The following is a 21,263-nucleotide window of genomic DNA, read 5'->3' as shown; positions in this document are numbered from 1 at the left end:
ATGGAAAACAAGGGGACAGAGACACCTCTGCCCAAGCTACACACGAAAGGAGTAAGTGCCAATTTTGGAAACTGCCTGTCCCACCAATCCGGAGACCTTTGTATGTAGATGAGGGACTTGGAATCAGTCTATCAAGGAGAGGTTGGAGGGGAGATTGCCTACACAGAAGGTCGCAAGGGGACTGCCACACCCAAATGCCGTGGCTCAGAGCAAGCACGCTCCGGCAAAGCTTTGGGGAGGCCAGATGGTGCTGCTTCATAATCCTCATCTACCCTGTCCCTTCACCCTCAAGGGCAAAGGCAGGAGAAACGTGGGCCCGGAAACAGAAAGGGAGGCCCCAGCTCTGGCAGCACCTGCTTGGGTGGCCTCCTCCAGCTCCCATCCAGACCTTCCTTTCCATCAAGGAGGAAATGGAGGCCTAGCCTCCCTGCCCCGCCCCCCATCCTAGAAGCTTCAGGAACCAACCATCCCAGAGACCCTAATCTTGGAAATCTCTCCTGCAGCGCCTCCAGCCCACACTGATCCTGACTACGCTAAGTGCAGCCTTTGGCTCAGCCTTCCAATATGGCTACAACATCTCTGTGATCAACACACCTCACAAGGTGGGCACAAGGCGGGTCTCATGGGTAAAAGTCAGCTGCTGTTTCACTTCTGCAAACCTCCATCTTCTCCTAGGACTCCTCTAGACACCCACCTCTGAGGACCAGAGGCAACTAGAGGCATTTTCCCCAGAAATATCATCTTTTTTTAAACATACCAACCCCAGTTCCCCCTCCCTCCTTCCCTCCCACTTCCCCATCTTCCCCCAACCGCATCCTCATCCGCTCCTCTGAGAGGATAAGGCTTCCCTTGGGAAGTCAATTAAGTCTGTCCCATCACCTCTTTAAGGCAGGAACAAGCCCTGGCCCCGGCCCCACCCCCAGCTGTACCGAGCTGAGCAAGGTATCTCTCCATAGAGAGTGGGCTCCGCCAAATCACCTCATGCATTAGGGTTAGATCCTGGTCCCTGCCAGGGTAGACTGCTGGGAGACTTGAGGTCCAGAGGGAGAGACCAAGGAAGCAGGACTCCCAAGGACCGATGTAGAAAGGATGTCCCTAGAGGGGCAAAGGGGACAAGCGCCTTGGTTGGCATGGTCTATTCACTTAAGTGTGTAAATTCACAGTATTTTTTAAGACTCAGTGTCACAGGAGGCAGGCACAGCAAGGCTCTCCTATCATCCCAGACGCTGAGGATGAGAAGTAGTATAGCATTGCTTATAGGAAGGAAAGCAAGCAGTTCCCCACAGTATATATACATAGGTGAATCTGTATGCATATGGACTGCATTTATATACACTATATATTATCATTGATGGAGCATCTTTGATCTTATGAAGGTTTTGATGGTATTTTATTTTGCAATATTGAGAATCAAACCCAGGGCCTCAGGCACACCAGAAAAGTGCTCCACCACAGAGCAACATCCCCAGCCAGGGGATTTTTTTTTAAATATTTTATTTCACCAGACATAGTGGTGAACACCTCTCATCTCAGCACTGGAAAGGCAGAGGCAGAAGGATGTCTTGTGAGTTCAAGGCTAGCCTGGTCTACACAGAAAGCTCCAGTACAGCCATGACTACGTAGAGAAACCCTGTCTCAAAAGAACAAAAGGGAAAACACGCACATGTATAATCACATTTATTTATTTATATTTATCCAGTCTGTCTGGAGTGTGTCTGAGGATGTGTGGGCATGTACTTGCCACAGCGAGTGTGTGAACTCAGAAGACAGCTCACAGGAATACTCTCTCTGCTTCTACCTTGAGGGTCTGGCTCAGGTCATCTGCTTTGGCACTGACCACTGAGCCACCTCACCGGTCCCAGTCCTAGGTTTATTGAGATATTTTATACATTAAGCTGGCCCCGAACCATCCTCCTGCCACAACCTCTCCAGTGTGGTGATTAAAGGCATGAACCACTGCGGGTGGCCCTGTCAGAGAAGCAAGAGGTAGTAACTGAAGCTCCAGGTGTCAGCCCACCAGGAAGAGAAAATCCCTGATGGGTGACTCTCCAATAGGCAAGGCCCCATGACCACAGACTCCAGAATGTCTTTGGCTTCTGCTTTGCCTTTACAGATTGGCTGCTGCCATCTTTCTCTGGTATCTGGCATGGTGTGAATGGGTGTGGGGAGAGTTTATCTCATTGAAATATCACGTTCTACTGGGCATTTTTACTTGTGGATTTTTATGAATGTGATTTCTAGCTAATCTGTGATGTCTAATTAATAATTTAATGTTATTATGAAGATGATTTCTTCCTAATCTGTGCTATCTGATTAATAATAACAATAATGTTAGTTTAAATAGAATTCTGATGATTGAAAATAAATACAACAAAACACCACACAGCTAGGGCCTTAGAGTTTTACTTAAGGAGCTGCATAGATGTTAAGGATTAAGTTAAGTTCAGGTTAATGATTAAGGAAAACAACTGAGTCCCAGGAGCCAGCTTGGCTCAAATTCTTTAAACCTTAATGTTGAAAGACATAGTCACAGTTTTCAGAGTGCATCACAGCCGAAACAAAGCTGAAACCAGCCTCAGGGCAGGTTGAGATGTTTTGATAATCGCTTTGAGACGAAAAACCATAGAAAACCATCGAAAGCTCACAAGGACACAGAACTGAGGGATGTATTAGGCTAGGGGTCAAATCACAAAGCAGCCCAATTATTACTCCTTAATGCACTTTCTGTGCTAAAACTGATCAGTGCCCAAAGACGACGATTAAGTCCTTGTACCCATTTCTGCCCTCAGTCTCCTAGCATAAAAGGCCATCGCGGAGCGAGTATGGACCCTAAAGATTTAAAGTAGAGCTGACTGGTTTTCATGCATAAAAGTTTAGGTTTGCGATTTCTTTAAGATTCCTTATAAAATTACCTTTCAAGATACAAAATCAAGCGATTGATTCTTTCTTCAAAATGGAAATATGCAGCCTGCCAGCAAAAGAACCGGCTGAGAAAAATACCCTGCTTGCTCACACTCTGTTAATCTATAACAAGGGCTCGGGTCCAAGTGAAAGGATAAGCGGATGAACGTGGGTTCTTTGGACAGCTTGTTTTTCACCTGCAATACATAAAGTGTTTAATTGTATAAGAAAAACATGCTGTTTTTTACTTGTATTCATTGTAATCATTCACTTGAAAAATACAATGAAACTACATTGAAATTTTTACATTGCTTGAAAGATTTTGCTGGGGTCTATAAGCTGTAACAGAAAAAAATAAAGTGAGTTAGAAGGAAGACATCAAGACAGAGGGACATTTCTGGATAGAGATAAGAATGCAGAATGGGGAACACAGAATGGAAGAAGAGTGTGTGAGTGTTTTACCCCTCAGATAAAAATGTCATAGGCCTACTGGGGGATCCTTTTAGAGCCTTGCCCTGCTGGAGGCTGGCTCCCTGGCAGCAGAAAAATCTCTTTGTCCAGTATTGTGGCTTATTGGTTTGTTTTTGTGGTGTCCAGAATTAAACCCAGGGCCTGGAAGGATAAGCAAGTGCTCCACCACTGAGCTACACCCCCGGTTTGGGATCCGATTTGTTTTGTTTTTTAAATCTCTCTGTGTGCGCCCCAATAGTGGCTAGAAGCGTCTCTGAAGCAGGTGGTTGTGAGCCACCTGACATGGGTGTCACCTGACGCGGGTGTCACCTGACATGGGCGCTAGGAACCAAACTCCAGTCCTCTGCAAGAGCTGCAAGTGCTCTTAACTGCTACCATCTCTCCAGCCTCCCCTCTCCACACCACATTTTAAGGCAGAATCTTATACATAGCTGAAGCTGACCTTGAAGTTCTGATCCTCCTGCCTCTACCTCCCCCAAGTGCTGAGATTACAAGTGTGCACCACCGTAGCTGATCTTACCCAGGGTTGGAGATGGAACCAGGGCTTTGTGCGCACTGGGTAAGTGCTCCACTCTCTGAGCTGCATGCCCAGCCCTGAACATCTCCTCTAAGTACCACACAGGCTAAGTGCTGTCACTAACATAATTAATGTGCTGGCCAGTTTTATGTCAACTTGATACAAGCTAGAGTTACTTTGGAAGATGGTGTAGAGTATTATTTTAAGGTGTGTTGCTTTTGTTTATGCTGGATTTGTTTAACTCCGTGAAGCTGTGGTTCTTTGCATGTCTAAAACACCTGATGGTCTAATAAAGAGCTGAACAGCCAATAGCAAGGCAGGAGAAAGGATAGGCGGGGCTGGTAGGCAGAGAGAATAAATACAAGGAGAAATCTGGAAGAAAGAATTAGCCAGAGAAGGAGGAGGACTCCGGGGGAGGGGGGCTACCCAGCTACCCAGCTACCCAGCTACCCAGCTACCCAGCTACCCAGCTACCCAGCTACCCAGCTACCCAGCTACCCAGCAAACCATGGAGTAAGAAACAAAATAAAGATATACAGGAATAGAAAAGGAAAAGCCCAGAGGTAAAAGATAGATGGCTAATTTAAGAAAAGATGGCAAAGGCCAGGCGGTGGTGGCGCACGCCTTTAATCCTAGTACTGGGGAGGCAGAGGCAGGAGGATCTCTGTGAGTTCAAGGCCAGCCTGGTCTACAAGACCTAGCTCCAGGACAGGCTCCAAAGCTACAGAGAAACCCTGTCTCAAAGAAAAAAGAAAAAAAAGAAAAGAAAAGAAAAGATGTCAAGAAACAAGCTAAGCCAGGCCTTTATAATTACGAATAAGCCTCAGTGTATGGTTTATTTGGGAGTTTTTACCCCCAAAAGAGTAAAAACAACATCAGGAAGAGGGAACATAACTTGAGAAAATACTTCCATTAGACATTAGATTGGCCTGTGGGTGAACGTGTTCTTGATTAAGGATGGACGTGAGAGAACACAGCCCTGGGCAGGTGGTCCAGGGTGCTTAGAAGAAAGGCTGAGCAAGCCAGTGAGCAGGGTTCCTCCATGGCCTCTGCTTCAGTTCCCTCCCTGACTTCCCTCGGTGATGAGGTGTGACCCGAGAGCTGTAGGATGAAATCAGTCTTTTCTTCCCAAGCTGCTCCAGGTGTTCTGTCGTAGCTATGGAAGCCTGTCTCAAACAGAAGCAGATGCTCTGTGGAACTGGTGAGGAGATGAAGGCTCTGGAGGTCCACTCGCTGCCCAAGGTCACCCAGTTAGTGTGACTCTTTCCCGCATTGCCTCCGGCAGAATAAGACTCTGAAAGGGAATTTTTAGCAATTTTTGTTGAGTCCAGCTTCCCATCTCTACCCCTCACACAGAGTTTGATTTTGCTCTCAGACACCAACAGAGCACTACAAGGTTCCACTGTGTCCTGTGGGTACTGGCAGGAGCAGTACTCTATGAGACAGCCAGGGACAGCTAAGAACACTTGTGTCGCCGTTTCTGTGAGTGGCACAGTAGCTTGAGCAACGGATGGGGTCCTGTCTTTCAGGTCTTCAAGTCGTTTTACAACGACACGCACTTTGAGCGGTATGGAACGTTCATGGACGAGAATTCCCTGCTGCTCCTGTGGTCCTGTACGGTCTCCATGTTCCCTCTGGGAGGCTTGTTGGGGTCCTTGATTGTTGGCCCAATGGTCGATAAGTGGGGCAGGTAAGTAGTAGATGTTATTCCCAAACTTGAAGCTCATCACAAGCCACAGGCTCTCCTGAGACTGAGCTCCTGCTGAGTAGCTGAGACACCCCGAAATCAGATCTGCAAGCAAGCTTCGGCACAGCTGCAGACATCAGGGCTCGAGCTAGCCCGGCAGATGCCTAGGAGAAGCCCCAGAGGGCTGCATCCTCTGAGGGGAAGGTTCCGATGGAGCTTAGCTGAGTGCCTCCCTGTAAGCCCTGTGGCAAGAGCGCAAAAAGGCCACCCCAGGAGATTCATTCTGGGTTCAGAGGGCTTCCCGTCCTAACAGCGCTCTTCACGTGGGCTCTGCAGGTGTCCTGAAGTTGGGAGCAGGCTGAGTGAATCACCACGCGGGCCTTGCTAGGTCTCAAATCTCCAATGGAAGTGAAGCCCATATCTGTGCACTTTGCTTGACTGCTCACTGGCCCAGGTTGCAGAGGCGTAACTGAAGATAAGGAGGGCACACAGGTCAAGGTCCCCCCAGGGAGGTGAAGTCTGAGTTGAGGTCACTGGGTGGGGCACAGATGCCTTCTGCTTGGGCAGGCTGTGCTCATTGGAACTTGTCACACACCGAGTTAGGCTGTGTGAGGATGGGAGTGGAGAACCCATAATGAAAAACAGCTCTAAGAAATAGTGATTTCCTTCCCACGCGTTAGACAGTTGGAAACTCTGTTTATGAAAACTGGACACAGAAGCGTCTCCTTGCAAATATTGGTGGAGAGTGAACTTGTCCTTTCTTGTGCAGTTGAGTGAAGAAAGAATTCAAGGGCTTCTAACCAATCATGCTGCTGGTCAGGCTGGCAGGCTATGCACGCTTATTGCCTGGTCAACTCGTATTTAGGTTGTTCTAGAAACCCAAGCTTTCTTCCTCCTCCTCCTCAGTTATGAAACTTTGACTGTAGAGGAAACTTAAAAACCTTTTTTTTTAAAATATTTATTTATTTATTTACTATGTATACAATATTCTGTCTGTGTGCATGTCTGCAGACCAGAAGAGGGCATCTGACCTCTTTACAGATGGTTGTGAGCCACCATGTGGTTGCCGGGAATTGAACTCAGGACCTTTGGAAGAGCAGGCAATGTTCTTAACCACTGAGCCATCTCTCCAGCCCAAACCTTTTGTTTTGTTTTGAGATAGTGTCTCACTATGTAGACCAGGCTGGCCTGTCACTCACAGAGATCCACCTGCCTCAGCCTCCCAGGAGCTAAGATCACACCCATGAGAAACCAGGAGATGGAGTGGGGTCAGTAGGGGCCCATCAGCCCCAGCCTCCCTGAGGCCCGCAGACTTTTGGGGATCAGGATATAGGACTGCTATGTGCTGTTTATCCTCCTGGGTCTTCAGAGGCTCCAGGGGGAAGCTGCGGGCTATGGCTAGAGAGAAAAGCGGCCAGAGAAATCCAGAGTGCACACCTGTGTGTTGACTACCAGAGGACATTTTCGTTAGGACCCTATCAGCCCTGCTGCACCTACAACAGTCAGGAGCTGGGCCCCCCAAACAGGTCTGAGCTGGGGAGCCATTAGCAGCCCCTGGAGGGGTGTGGCCGGACACAGCTGTAATCTAGCCCTCTGGAGGCAGAGGCCAGAGCACTAGCTACAAAGCAAATCTAAGGCAGGTCGGGGATACAGGAGGCCCTATTTCAAAGAAACTAAAGCAAGCAAGCCACAAAAGGTGGCTTCTGGGGCCTGGCGGGCAGGCACCCAGCTTGGTGCTACTGTACAGGCCTCCCCTCCCCCTTTACAGACCACTGGGTTTCGTGGTAGACGTCATCTAGTCTCATTCCGCTCCCCGTCTGTTATGGGAATCTATCTGGTCAACATCCCTGACCAGCAGCAGAGATGCTAGACATCACCAGTAGGCTTGACTACCCCCAGCCCCCTCAAGCTCGAACCCAGGGCAGCTGCCCTGTTGGAAACACACCGCCCCCTCCTGCTAGTGAGCCCTCTGCTCCTAGAACTTTGACACACACTCCCTTGACTGCTCTTCCATTCTCGGTCAGCTTGAGCTTTCTTCAGTAAACGTGGAGAGAGCATCATGTATTATAAGAGCACTAGTCTGGTCGTGAGGAGTACCCCTCCAACGACCCAGTCATCTGAAGGCCCTGAGGGGCAGGGATCGCTACACACGCACGACCCTGGGGGACACTCCGGGGCCCAGCCCTCCTCAGGCACAGTGTAGGTCCTTTGCAGGGAACAGCCTGGAACACTGGGTTTGATGTGAAAAACCTGTGCTGGTCACCCCTGTCCCCTGCTGTCTTGCAGAAAAGGAACTCTGCTGATCAACAATGTCTTCGCTATCACCCCTGCCATCCTGATGGGGGTCAGCAAACTGGCCCGGGCTTTTGAGCTGATCATCTTCTCTCGAGTGCTGGTGGGAATCTGTGCAGGTACCAAGAGTGGCCAGCTCAGTCCCTGGGCTGGAGAAGTTTAGCATAGGAGAGGGCACAGGACGGCCAGGAGGACCCTGTAACAAGCTGGGATGCTGGGAGAACCTGGCAGCCAGAGTCTGCCTTGATATGTTAAATAGGCACCTCAGTCATTTCTCCAGGGTTTGAGACCTAACTATCAGAAGAGCTAGTCTGGAAAGAAAGGAAGGAGGGAAGGGTGAGGGAGGGAGGAGGGAGGGAGAGAGAGAGAGAGAATATATAACAACCCAGTTTTGCAGGTATCTTCTAAGGAGGATGAATGACTTCAAAGGAAAAGACTACAAAATCCAGTGTCTCTGTCTCAGGCAACAGTTAGGATTTCCCCCCTCACCCCCCTCCCCAAGACAGGGTTTCTCTGCTGGCAATGTGGTTGAGTGGTAGAGTGCTTACCTTGTATATATACAAAGCCCTGGGTCCAACCCCCAGAACCACACCCACAGGAAATAACAAAAGAAAGGGCTGAGCATAGCTCAGTGGTAGAGGACTTGCCTTGTGTGCATATATACCACAAGCAAGACAAAACAAAAAAAAAAGGCTTTGTAAGTGATGTGTGCATAAGAAATAATAGAAATCAACCAAAATAAGACTTGAGTATTTAAGTTCACATAAAGAGTGACCACACATCATAGACCCCTTCACTCAACAGTAGTCTGGCCCAGAAGCCGGGAAGGTAACAGTATCATTTTTGAATGCTGCCATAAAGAAACCAAAATAGCTACTCTGGGGGTGAAAAGGAAAGTTTACTCCAAACTGCCAAGGCTTTCTTTCAGGGAAAGCAGAGAGAAGCAACTGGGGGGGGGGGGGGGATGATGGTGATGGCAGCAGCCACAGCAGTAGGAGTGTAGGTGTAGATGGTGGTGTAGGTAGTAGTGGGTACTGGTGGGGGGTGATGGTGGTGAGTGGAGGTGGGGGTGAGATATTTCTAGGGTTTTAATGGAACAGGTACCTGACCTGGGGTGGAGGGGAGCCTGTGAGCTGGTGTGGAGGGCATTGAAGTATCATAGCAGGTACTTGTGTGTAAGGATTGATGGAACCTAGAGGCCAGCAGAGACCCTGATATGCTGATAGGTATAGGTTAATGGAAGAGCCATAGGTCCTGGTTGCCAGAGAAGAAGAATCACTCCTTTTAGTGGGTAGGGACTATTTTCTCATGCTCCGGAGGGACTGCTGGCTTTTGTCTAAATGCCAGACTTTGGAGAAAGGGGTTTCCTGGCAGACAGCTTTCACGCTCTAGCAGGGCTGAAGGGGGATGGTTGGGAGAGGCGGTGGTAGCAGGTTCAGACTGAACGATCAACATCACCCTCTTCCCATCCCAGTGAGACTCAAGGATTGAGAGATGGGTCGAGTCAGCCTTAAGCACGGGGTTCTGAGAGCCTGGGAACGGCTCCTGGTGACCCCAATTCCCGTGTTGTCTGAACCAGGCATCTCCTACAGCGCTCTTCCCATGTACCTGGGAGAACTGGCTCCCAAGAACCTGAGGGGCACCTTAGGGACAATGACTGAGGTATTCGTCATCATTGGAGTCCTCATGGCGCAGATCTTCAGTCTGCAGGCCTTCCTGGGCAATACCACAGGTAACCAGCAGCATGTGGGGTGTGGTGGGGAGCGGTAAATGGTAAGCACGTGTGTGCAGCCCTGGCTCATTTGAGCCCAAACTTACCCACGGTCCAAACAGGTTGGGTTTTGGTGACCTTTAGGTCAGCTTGTGGATATAAGACCTTGCCCAGGGCAGTGTTGCTGAGCCCTAGAGATGAAGCAGAAGGCTCAGACGTAAGTGAGGCTAGGCTGGCCAGTCAATGAGCTCCCTGGATCTGCTTGTCACAGCTCCTCCACCCCAACCCCAACCGCCAGCAGGAATGTTGGGGTCACGGTCATACACAGACACAGTTTTTGGGTTTTTTTTTTAAGATTTATTTATTAATTATGTATACAGTATTCTCTCTGCAAGCCAGAAGAGGGCAGCAGACCTCATTACAGATGGTTGTGAGCCACCATGTGGTTGCTGGGAATTGAACTCAGGACCTTTGGAAGAACAAGCAGTGCTCTTAACCACTGAGCCATCTCTCCAGCCCCCCAGACACAGTTTTTTAGGTAGGTGCTGGGGAGGCAGCTGGGGTCTTCATGCAAGTGTTCTTACCCACCAAGCACTCTCCTCTAACAGGTATGCCCTTTGTGGGCAGCCACATTTTGGCAAGGACTAGGTGCCCACTACCCTCGCTTATCACCTGGTTGGGCAAAGTGGAGGCCGAGACAGGAGGGGAAACATCTGTGCCCCTGTGGGACCCCTGCAGCAGATTCAAATCTGAAGCGTTGGTGTTTATCCTGTCCAGGTTGGCCTATCCTCTTGGCTCTCACCGGGGTCCCAGCACTGATACAACTTCTCTCGCTGCCCTTCTTCCCCGAGAGCCCCCGTTACACTCTGATTGAGAAAGGAGACGAAGAGACAGCAAGGCAAGGTACTGGGACACTGGTAATGGGGGCTACTCACCCACAGCCCCCAGTGCACAAAACGGCACGAAATGGGCAGATGCCATCTGGCAAGATCGTGATCGGGGTCAGGGTCACGGTGGACGGGATTTGAGAGCTGAGAGCGTGTGCTGGGTGGACAGAGCGATTGGGGCGAGGCCTGGGCTCTGGAGAAGGGCCTGGCTGCGGTACAATAATAGCAGAGGGTGGATGTGGCATGCTACCTCTCTGCCCTGTAGCTCTAAGGAGGCTACGAGGCTCCAGCTACGACGTGGAGGCCGAGATGGAAGAAATGCGTGAGGAGGAGCGCAAGGAGCAAGCAGAGGGTCGCCTATCAGTGCTCAACCTCTTCACCTTTCGGCCCTTGCGCTGGCAGCTGATCTCCATCATCATGCTCATGGCGGGTCAGCAGCTGTCCGGGATCAACGCGGTGCGCGGGACCACCTCTCCCAGAGTCTGGGTCCCCTTGGGTCTTTTTAAAAGGAATTCACAGAAGGCTCAAGAGTAATATTTTGCATTTTGACGCCTGTGAAACTCAGTCTGACCCTCAGGAGGGATGAGCTGCCAAGTTGAGGCTGGGTGGAGGGGTTCAGGGAGCACAGTGCATGTTATTACTCTGGGTGTTTCCTGTGCGAGACACAGGACCTAGGCTGCAAGGCAGTTCAGTGTTAAGGCTCTTGCTGCCAAGAGTGACGACCTGAGTTTGGTCCCTGGGACTCACACAGCGGAATGAGAGAAACAACTCCTCTGACCTCCACTCAAATGCCATAGAATGTGTGTAGACTGCTGCCTGCTGCCTGCTGCTGCAACCCTGATTCCTGCTGCTACCCTGCTGCCCGCCGCTGCCCTGTTGCCTGCACACGCGCACACACACACACACACACACACACACACACACAGGATGGCAGCAAAGGGAGGGAGAGAGAATAAATGAATACAATAAAGATGGAGAAACTTGGCCAAGCTGCTTACCAGAGCACAGTGGCCTGTAAGCCGACAGCGACAAGACTCCAAGGTCGGCTCTTGTCCACTGCCGAGCTAACAGCAGAAGATAGAACCAAGCATTATGAGCTGGACCAAGAGAAATATGAATGGTTCATGATAACGAGAAGGTCATCTGCTGGGGGACAGTGCGTGGGCACCTCCAAACTCATGTAGAGGTTTCTCCTGGGTGGATATGTTTTGACTCCATATAAGCACACAGCCACAGTACACAGAACACGATCTTGCGAGCCACAGTACACAGAACACGATCTTGCGGACTTCTGGGATACAGCAGACCAGGAGCAATTCCAGAGCTTACATGCCTTCTCCTACCCCAAGGTTCACGCCTGCACAGGGTCTTTGATGTCTAGAGGAAAATCACCTAGAAGAACCTGGGTACCTGGTATGCAGAACTTCAGGAGCTCAGGCTGGAGATCCCATGCAACCTGGTGGCCAATAAAACTGATGCAGACGTGGAGACGATTCAAATGAACTTCAGTTTTGCCGAGACGTTCTCCTTGCCCCTGTACTTTGCCTCAACTGCCGCCGGTACTAGTGTCGTGAAGCTCTTCAATGATGTTACTTGATGAGCCGTGGTTTACAAAGAAAGTCCTGGGGGATTTCGTGGATGAGGTCAAGCAGGAGCTGAAGAATTCCAAGTAGAGCAGAAATAAGAGACAACACCAGACAGTGCAGAGCGGCATGATCAAGAGCACATCTTCGTTTTGTTTTGTTTTTTCGAGGCAGGACTTTCTGTGTAACCCTGGCTGTCCCAGAACTTGCTCTGTGAACCAGGCTGATCTCCAGCTCACAGAGACCCACCTGCTTTTGCCTCCTGAGTGCTGGGATTAAAGGAGTGTGCCGCCATCACCCATCCCTGTCTCCTTGATCAGAAGACATCCACCTATGGCTAAGTTGGGGAGTCTGGGAGTCATTTGCAGTACCCTATGTCTGGAGAACCTTTCCAGGTTACCCCTGCTCAACTTCCTGCAAACCCACCGTTCTGTGGTCCATGATGAGGTGACCACAAACATGCTAGACAGGTGTGACACCCACCGACCTCCCGCAGCAGAATGAGGATCCATGTCCTTCACATCTCCCCAGCCCACCCGCAGCCTGGCAATGTAGACTCAGTGCACATGTTCGTGTCTTCTTAGTAGACATTTAATGTTTGCTGTCATCCAAATTGACCTTAGGGACTCTGCCTTGAGCTCCTGCTGATGCAATGACTGCTACCCCCTACCTTCTGCTCTGTGTTCTGCAGAATCCGTGACACCTCTGACCCTTTTCCTTCTGAGTCTCCCAGCCAACCTTTTCAACAATATTTTTGACAGACAACAGTGAAAATTCCGGGGGTTGTCCGTTTGTTTTGTGTTGTTTGAGGAGCTCTTCTAGATCGGGGTGAGAGCACAGGAGCAGGACTCTGTTGCAGGAAAACACCACAAGTCTGGCTACATTTGGTCACACACACATTTCTATCCCCCACCAAATGAACAACAGCCTCTTTTAAAGCCTCCACCTCAGGCAAGTTAAACCTGCATCTTCTGTGAGTGACAGAAAATGGAAGAGGAAGAGCTACCCGGCTGCCCACCGCTGCCCCGCTGCCTGCCGCTGCCCCACTGCCCGCCGCTGCCCTGTTTCCTGCTGCCCCCTTGCCCACTGCTGCCCCGCAGCCCGCTGCCATCCCACTGCCCCGCTGCCCTGTTTCCTGCTGCCTCCTTGCCCACTGCTGCCCCACAGCCCGCTGCCATCCCACTGCCCCGCTGCCCTGTTTCCTGCTGCCTCCTTGCCCACTGCTGCCCCGCAGCCCGCTGCCATCCCACTGCCCCGCTGCCCTGTTTCCTGCTGCCAGTCTGCTTTTCTGATGGTCTTAAACATCATCTGCTTTGTCTTTGTTGTTTTGTTCGTATCGTTTCCTTTTCTACAACGGAGATTAAATTTCATAAACAAAAACAAAAGAAAGATGGATAAACAGATAGATGTAGACAGCTCATCAGCTAAGACCACTGGTTCCATTCCCAGCACCCACGTGGTTACTTACAACCATCTGTATGTCTAGTTCCAGGCAGATCCAACACCCTCTTCTGGATGCCATGGGCACCACAGGCACACAGAGCACAGACACATACATGCAGGCTAAACACCTATGAACATAAGATAAAAATAAGTACATCTTTTTTTTTTTTTTTTTTTTTGATTTTTCGAGACAGGGTTTCTCCGTAGCTTTTTGGTTCCTGTCCTGGAACTAGCTCTTGTAGACCAGGCTGGCCTCAAACTCACAGAGATCTGCCTGCCTCTGCCTCCCGAGTGCTGGGATTAAAGGTGTGCGCCACCACCGCCCGGCTATAAGTACATCTTTTAAAAAGAGAGAAGAGAGAGAGGAAACAAAATCAGACCTTATTTACAAAACTGGGGTCTGCACTAAGGAAGGTCAGCCACATGCGTGGTCCTGGGAGCTGGGACAGGACATCCAGGGTGAAGAGGCAGCTCAGACACTCGGCCTCTCCCTACCCTTTACATTTTTCTTGCTATATACCTTTTCTCTTTGCTTCTTAGTCCCCAAAGAAAATCTCCTGCCTGCAGTTCTTTTTGTTTTTGTTTTTGTTTTGGTTTGGTTTTTAGCCCTCTCCATAAGAGACTGGCAGAGAAGTGCCTGGCCTCTGGTCCCAGTAAAGGTCATAGATTGGTCCATCCTGGGTCAGGAGGTCCTGGTGGGCTCATTTGCTGTGGAACTATGATATCATGTTCTGTGGATGCTGTTTTCGCTCTCTCTGTGGATGGGCAAATACCTGGAGAATGGCAAATGTCTATTCTGGACCTGTTGGAGAAAGGACAGGTGACCCTGCTGGTGTCTAAGAGAAGTAACAGGAAGAGGTGACACCTGGTCTTCAAGAGTTGAATTGTTTAGCAAATGATCTTGGGAGTCACCCAGTGGGGACCCTCCCAGGACTGGGCTAGGGTTGGCCCCAAACAAGGGAGAACCTGAGTTTGCAGGGTGTAAAGTCACGTGGGGAAAGATGCCTGATTTCACTGGTACCTTCTGCCTCCATCCTAAACCAGACTCCCCACCTAGTCTTCCCTACCCAAGCTCCCCAAACTGTTCACCATTCAAAGCAAGAGCAGTAGCCCAGTGACAAGTCTCAGGCCTCTGATCGCAGCCCTGTCTGTGTTTTAGATCAACTACTACGCAGACACCATCTACACATCGGTTGGCGTGGATCCCACCCAGTCCCAGTATGTGACAGTGGGCTCTGGTGTGATCAACTTAGTGATGACTATCGTCTCGGTGAGTTACTGGAGAGAAGCCTCTCTCTCATTGCAGGGTCTCCAAACAGCTCCCTAGCTGGAATACAGAACCTCAGGCCAGTTAGCATGCAGGTGACCCTAGTCCTGGAGGCACTATTTGAGTACCTGTGGTCAAGGGTTGGGGTATAGCTCAGTTGGTAGAGTGCTTGCCTAGCATGTGCAAGTTCCTGGGTTCAATCCCCAGCACCACTGTCAAACTGCACACGATGGCTCAGACTTAACAGCTCAACACTTGGGAGGTGAAGGCAGGAGGATCAGAAGTTCAAAGTCATCCTTAATGATATCATGAGTTCAGTCCCAGCCTGGGCAACATGAGACTCAGAAGCTAACAAATGCTCCAAAGCCAGCTATGATGGCAATTCTTGGCCCTTGACTACCTTTGGAATTAACTAAAACCCAAGCAAATCAGCACGTGTGAAGGATTTTTTTCTTAATTAAATCATTTGAAATCATTTGAAGGGAAAACCTTTTTTGTTTGTTTTGTTTTTCGGTTTTGCTGTTATTGTTTTGTTTGTTTGTTTTTGGGGTTTTGTTTTTGATTTTGGAGTTTTTTGTTTGTTTGGTTTGGGGGGTTTTTTGTGGGTTTTGGTTTTTCAAGACAGGGTTTCCTACTAGCAATGGAGCCAGTTCTGGAACTTGCTCTGTAGATCAGGCTAGCCTTTAACTCACAGAGATCATCTCTGCCTCCGGAGTGCTGAGATTAATGGCATACGCCACCACTGCCAGGCTGGAAAACCCACCTTTAATTCCGATCTTTTGAGTCAGGAAGGTCTGCCTCTAATCTGGGCCACATCTCTGCTGGCAGCCTATGTAAGGGGCACTGAAGAAGGAAACTTGCTCGCTCTGCCTGCTCGCTCTCACTCTTGCTGCCAAGTCCATTCCTTTCCTGGCATTAGAGCCGACTTCTTCGGGACCCCAGCATAGGCTGAAGACCAGCTGAGGCATCCAGCCTTGTGTACTGAACAACTGCTGGATTCTTGGACCTTCTGTTGGTAGACAGTCGTTGTTGGACAAGCTGGACCACAGCCTGTGAGATTATTCTAATAAATCCATATTCTAGAGAGCCCTGTTCTTCCAGAAAACCCTGACTAATATAGACTTTGGTACCAGAAGTAGGGTATTGATATGACAGACCTAAGGACTTTGGGACTTTGGGCTCGGAAGGCCGCTGAGTGTTCAAAGCTTGGTGAGCTGTGTGGGAGCTCGGGCGATAAGAACATTGAGAGCAGAGCAGATGACGGAGGCCTGGCTCGTGCATTTCCAGAGGGAAGCTTGAGAGTCGCTTACTGACTCAGAGTTGCTGGCTATTTTGGGTTGAGAATCTGCAGTTCTGGTCAGCTGAACCAATCAGCTGTGGTTAAGGAAAGACCAGCATCAACGTGGTGAAGGTCTTCTGGGAAGTGCTTCCTCAATGTCAGCACACAGAGGCTGTGTTCCACAGGTGGCCAAGGTTGTACCTCCTGCTGGCAGCTGAAGTTGTTAAGAGTCACGCAGTGGTACTGGTTTTGAAGGCACGAGGGGGTCATGGAAAGCAGCTGAGGCGTGGCACTGGGAGAGTTCAGGAGAAGCCAATGGCAATAGTGCTGCCTCAGTAGCAGCTGGAGGCCCAGAACTGAAGCGGTCATGCAGAGAAGTCGAGGCTTGGCACCATGAGGAGAGCCCGGGAGAGGCTGCTGGTGATGGCACAGCCCAGTGGCAGCAGAGATCCCAGCGTTTTGGAGGCACCAGTACCGTCGTGTGATTGCCAAGGACAGGATAGCTGTGGAGTGAGGCCTGCCCAAGCTTAGAAGACAGGCTGTGTGTTCTGCAGAGGCTGAGACAGAGAAGCGACCAAGTCCTATGGAGGAGCCGGAAGGTTATGAGTAAATCTCAGCTATTAGACACTGGGTTATTTACAGTGCTGGAGTTGGGGGTGCTTTGTTTAGATGGAGACAGCGACCTGCTTCTTTCTTTTTGAAGGAATAAAGTACTTCATTTATTTCTTTATTTTACTCTACCCCGTAGTTGAAAGACTTTAAACTTTAAAAAAAAAAAAAAAAAAAAGACATTTTGGAGTTTTACAGAGACTTTGAGTTCTAAAAGAGACTGGATATGTGTTTGTTTTTGTTTTTTTTGAGGCAGGGTTTCTCTATGTAGTCCAGCTGTCCTGCAATTCACGCTACAGACCAGGCCAGCCTTGAACTCACAGAGATTCACCTGCCTCTGCGTCCTGACTGCTGGGATTAAAGACGCCTCACACCACACCTGGCTGAGACTGGATATTTTGGTCTCGAGATGACTCAGCATTTACGCTGCGCTAGCACAGGGACGCTCACAGCCCACTGTAGCTCTAGTTCCAGGAACTCCAGCTCCCTCTTCTGTCCTCTGCGGGTACTGCATGCACATAGAGTACATTGTAAGTCAAGCAGGCTCACACATCCACATAAAAACACAATGTGGTTATAAGGACAGCGTAGATATCCAGGGGTCTGCAAATGACAAAGACAGTGTTGTGGAATCCCAAGGTGTAGCTTACACCAAATAGTTCACCTGATGTAGCAGGGGTGAATAAGAAGAACCTAAGGAGGGCCATGCAGGAGAGGGTGGAGGTTCGGGGTTGGGGTCAATCCTTAGTACTAAGAGCCTCCTCCTCATCCACTCCCCTGCAGGCAGTTGCTGTAGAGCGTCTGGGGCGGCGGATTCTCCTGCTGTCTGGCTATGGCATCTGTGGCTTGGCCTGCGTGGTGCTGACCGTGGCTCTCCTCCTCCAGGTCTGTTCTCAGGTCCTGCCCTGTGGGCTGGGGTGTCACCATAGGGTTTCAAGGTCCCAACTGCAGGGGCGAATCTCAGTGCTTTCCAGCTGCCTCCTTTCATGGACAACTGCTTCATAAAACCCATTCCCAATGTGAAGTTCATGAAGGATTTTGCTCTACGGGGCCCGCAAATACAGGTGTGTAACTCAGTATGATGCTAGAACCGCAGACAGTTGGGAGCCACCTGATAGATGCTGGGAACTGAACGAGAGTCTTCTAGAAGAACAACAACAGTTCTTAACCACTGAGCAATCTCTGTAGTCCCTGGACTCTGATTTATAAATGCGGTCTTGAGGTAATCCTCTGCAATGGGGACAGCTGAGCCCAGATCCCCTCTTGGAATCCTGCCAGATGTCAAGAGCGCCAAATCCCAGTGTTCAAAATATCTTGAAGACTAGAGCTGGATAAACCTGGAAAGGAAACAGTTATAACAGGGGCTATAAAATACTTAGGGATGCCAGGCAGTGGTGGCGCAGGCCTTAATCCCAGCACTTAGGCAACAAAGGCAAGTGGATCTCTGTGAGTTCAAGGCCAGCCTGGTCTACAAAACAAGTTCCAGGACAGCCAGGGCTACACAGAGAAATTCTGTCTCAAAAAACATAAAAAGAATATAAATAATAAATAAACAAATACTTGGGGACTATGTTGCCCTGGCTGGCCAGGAACTCATATAAACCAGAAGGAAGTAATAAAAGGGAAAAGATTATGTCCCTCTGTCAGAAGCCCTGGCAACTGTCCATCTTCTGACCCTCCATGGTATCCTACCCCGGCATCAGTGGCTCCCTCAGCATCCATCCTACCCTGCCATCAGTGGCTCCCTCAGCATCCATCCTACCCCGCCATCAGTGGCTCCCTCAGCATCCATCCTACCCCACCATCAGTGGCTCCCTCAGCATCCATCCTACCCCGCCATCAGTGGTCCCTTCAGCATCCATCCTAATTCTCACTAGCTAGCCACTTAGCTTGGAGCCTGCCATATAGTTCAGTTTAAGCCTGTTAACCTGGTTTTGTCTTGGTCATAGAGAGCAGGGAACAGAGAGCAGGTCTGGGACTCCCTTGTCTTTGGGACCCCTAGAAGGATTCTCCCCAGACAATGTCAAATAAGTTGAAATCCCCACTCAGTCACCTCAAGACTGTGACCACTGTTGCTATGTCCCTGCAGGACTGAGGTTCTCCTGGTCTGTGTTCAGGGATCTATGGGCTCCGAGTCCATATTGGTGGCATAGAAACAGTGTTAACCACACTCATAGAGGGCAACATGAAGATTTGTGGGATAGAAATAAAGTTATCCACACTCAGGGTGACAAGAAGATTTGTGGGACACAAACAGTGCTAACCACACTCAAAGAGGGCGACATGAAGATAAAACATAAAGCCGCCTGACTCAAACATGACAGAAAGGCAGCTCTCCCCTCAACCCCACCGCTATCAGGTAAGGCTGTGGAAACCTTGATGAACGGGAACGTTCTGGTTCCATCCTATCTTTGTGGCCTCTGTGGGGCTCAGAATTCGTGCAGCAGGAGGGTAGGAGTCACAGGTGAACTCAGCTTCCTGTGAGGCTCTTGGCTTGAGGCCCACAGCGCTGCTTCTCTTACAGAGCACGGTCCCTGAGCTGTCTTACCTTGGCATCGTTTGTGTCTTTGCCTACATCGTGGGACATTCCATAGGGCCCAGTGAGTTCTTGCCCACCTCGATGGGGGACATTCTATAGGATGCTCTTGCACACCTCGATGGGGGGCATTCCATAGGGCCCAGTGAGATCTTGCACACCTCGATGGGGGGCCAATATGGAGCAAGGGCTGGAGAGGGTTTGCACTGTGAAGTTTCCATCTGCTGGGTTGCTACAAACCTTCACTAGCATCCAATTGAAGAAATAGCGCCAGCTATCACCCCCTACTCTCCAACCCTCTGCCGTAATTTGAGGATAAAATGGGGTTTCTTTTCAGCCCCCAGTCCCAGCAAGGGTGATCCACACAGGGAGGTAAGGTGCTCCGAGGGTCTGAGGTTCAAAGTGAGGTCCTAGGAGCATTCAGGGCCATCTGAACCTTCCTTCCATCCAGGTCCTGTCCCCTCGGTGGTGAGGACAGAGATCGTCCTGCAGTCCTCTCGGACGGCTGCGTTCACGGTAGATGGGGCCGTGCACTGGTTCACCAACTTCATCGTCGGCTTGGCGTTCCCATCCATCCAGGTGAGTGGCCCTTCGTGCCGTCCTTGGCCACCCTGCCTTACCTCAAGACGATGAGTAGTTCCTCCTTTCTGAAAAGTACCTCCTGGGGCTGGGAATGAAGTTCAGTTTCTGCTGAGTTTGCCAAAAGGCTTTGGGTTGGATCCCAGCACAACATATCCTGCTTACGGTGGTACAGGGCTGTAAAACCAACCCTTGGAAGGTGGATACGGGAGCATCAGACGTTCAGAGCCGTCCTTAACTACATAGAGAGTTTGAGGCCCACCTGGGATATGTGAACTCTCAAAGCAGCGACAATCCCCCCAGCATCTACCAACTCAAAGCTACCACAAGGAGCTCTCAAGTGCTCGGTGTGAGATTCGCTTCAGCCCGGTTCTTTTTATTTGCTTGTTTTCCTGGGCTGGCGATTCAACCCAGAACCTACCATGCCTCCCCACTGCATGGTATCCTCAGCCTGGAACTCTTAGTCCCCCTGCCTCAGCACCCATAGTACTGGAATTATAAGCGCACACCGCGGCACCCAATTCAAAATCCTTTAGTATGCCATGCCCCTCTTACAGAGGGGATTGCCCCTCAGAGTTGGAAATGGTTCTTTGTTAAAGATCAAAAATGGCAGTTCCAGAAGAGGAGCAAACCCCTGCTGCTTCCCTCCCCTGGGTCAACCAGACCTTGGCTTCCAGTGCAGGAAGGACCCAGAGCCTGTGAAGTCCATGGGAGCCCAACACTAAAGGTCCCTTTTGGAGGTTAGGGATGGGCCCAGTTTGCCCGCTGTTTTCCCCTCTAGGAGTGGAATAAAAGTGACCGTGAAGAAAATCCCTGTGACTCGCAGAGGCACCAAGTGTGTTGTCTGAAGGGTCTCCCCCCTCGTCCCCTCTCTGTTCTAGGTGGCCATCGGGGCCTACAGTTTTCTCATCTTCGCTGCCCTCTGCCTCCTCACCGCTGTTTACATCTACACGGTAATTCCTGAGACCAAGGGCAAGACATTTGTGGAGATCAACTGTGCCTTCGCCAAGAGAAACGGAGTGGAGCTTCCAGAAGAGAAAGGAGGAGCGACGGCCGAGCCTCACACACCCTCTCTGCCCGACAAGCAGACGTCCTTTTGATGGCTCTGCAGGCCCACACGTACTCAGCTTCTCTCTTGGAGAAGGACACTTGGGGACAGGCCTTCTGAGGCTTTGGTGTTCCCTTGGCAACTGGAAGACTTTGGAAGACACAGCACTGATTTACTCGACAAGCGGTTAGTTTCCAAGACCAGCCATGAGAGGGCGGTGTAGACAGGTCGGAGCTGATTCTCTGATTCTACAATGAGGTAGGGATGCTAAGGCTTCACAACAAGTTCTGGGTCTTAGCTTCATATTACTGTAACAAAATAACTGGGCCAACTAGCTGATTTGGAAAAAAAAAATGATTTGGGCTCTTGTTTCTCAAGACTGGGCAGACCCCACAGCTTTAGGCCTCTGGCAAACACAACACATCACGGTGGAAGGGTGTAGCAGAACAGACT

At 50.1% G+C, this 21,263-nt stretch overlaps 1 protein-coding gene across 2 annotated transcripts; it reads left to right on the top strand.

The window, feature by feature from the left end:
- On the top strand, window positions 1–20,862 carry LOC121441811 (solute carrier family 2, facilitated glucose transporter member 7-like). 2 transcript variants are annotated; one of them, XM_041643127.1, is made up of 12 exons: window positions 1–51; window positions 504–602; window positions 5,419–5,579; window positions 7,863–7,987; window positions 9,448–9,600; window positions 10,357–10,482; window positions 10,732–10,922; window positions 14,652–14,762; window positions 17,431–17,532; window positions 19,172–19,247; window positions 19,635–19,762; window positions 20,644–20,862. In XM_041643127.1, exons 1-12 carry the CDS (start codon window positions 1–3, stop codon window positions 20,860–20,862), a joined length of 1,542 nt encoding a protein of 513 aa, XP_041499061.1. The 2 variants fall into 2 exon arrangements, with proteins under 2 accessions (XP_041499061.1, XP_041499060.1); XM_041643126.1 differs by having other exon boundaries at window positions 504–613; window positions 5,394–5,579.
- Window positions 20,863–21,263: the final 401 nt, after the last annotated feature.

Source organism: Microtus oregoni, unplaced genomic scaffold (genome assembly GCF_018167655.1).
Source record: "Microtus oregoni isolate MIOR12 unplaced genomic scaffold, Mior012 000081F_ref0000091, whole genome shotgun sequence".
Lineage (NCBI taxonomy): Eukaryota > Metazoa > Chordata > Mammalia > Rodentia > Cricetidae > Microtus > Microtus oregoni.
Note: the sequence above shows the minus strand (reverse complement) of the source record. Positions and strands in the feature narration are given on the sequence as shown.

What these genes read in the sequence shown, in the direction of transcription:
- LOC121441811 (XM_041643126.1), top strand. Translation starts at nt 1, where the DNA reads ATGGAAAACAAGGGGACAGAGACACCTCTGCCCAAGCTACACACGAAA. An exon ending in AGCTGTCCGGGATCAACGCG is followed by an intron (nt 10,923 to 14,651) that starts GTGCGCGGGACC and finishes TCTGTGTTTTAG; the next exon opens with ATCAACTACTACGCAGACAC. An exon ending in CCGTGGCTCTCCTCCTCCAG is followed by an intron (nt 17,533 to 19,171) that starts GTCTGTTCTCAG and finishes CTTCTCTTACAG; the next exon opens with AGCACGGTCCCTGAGCTGTC.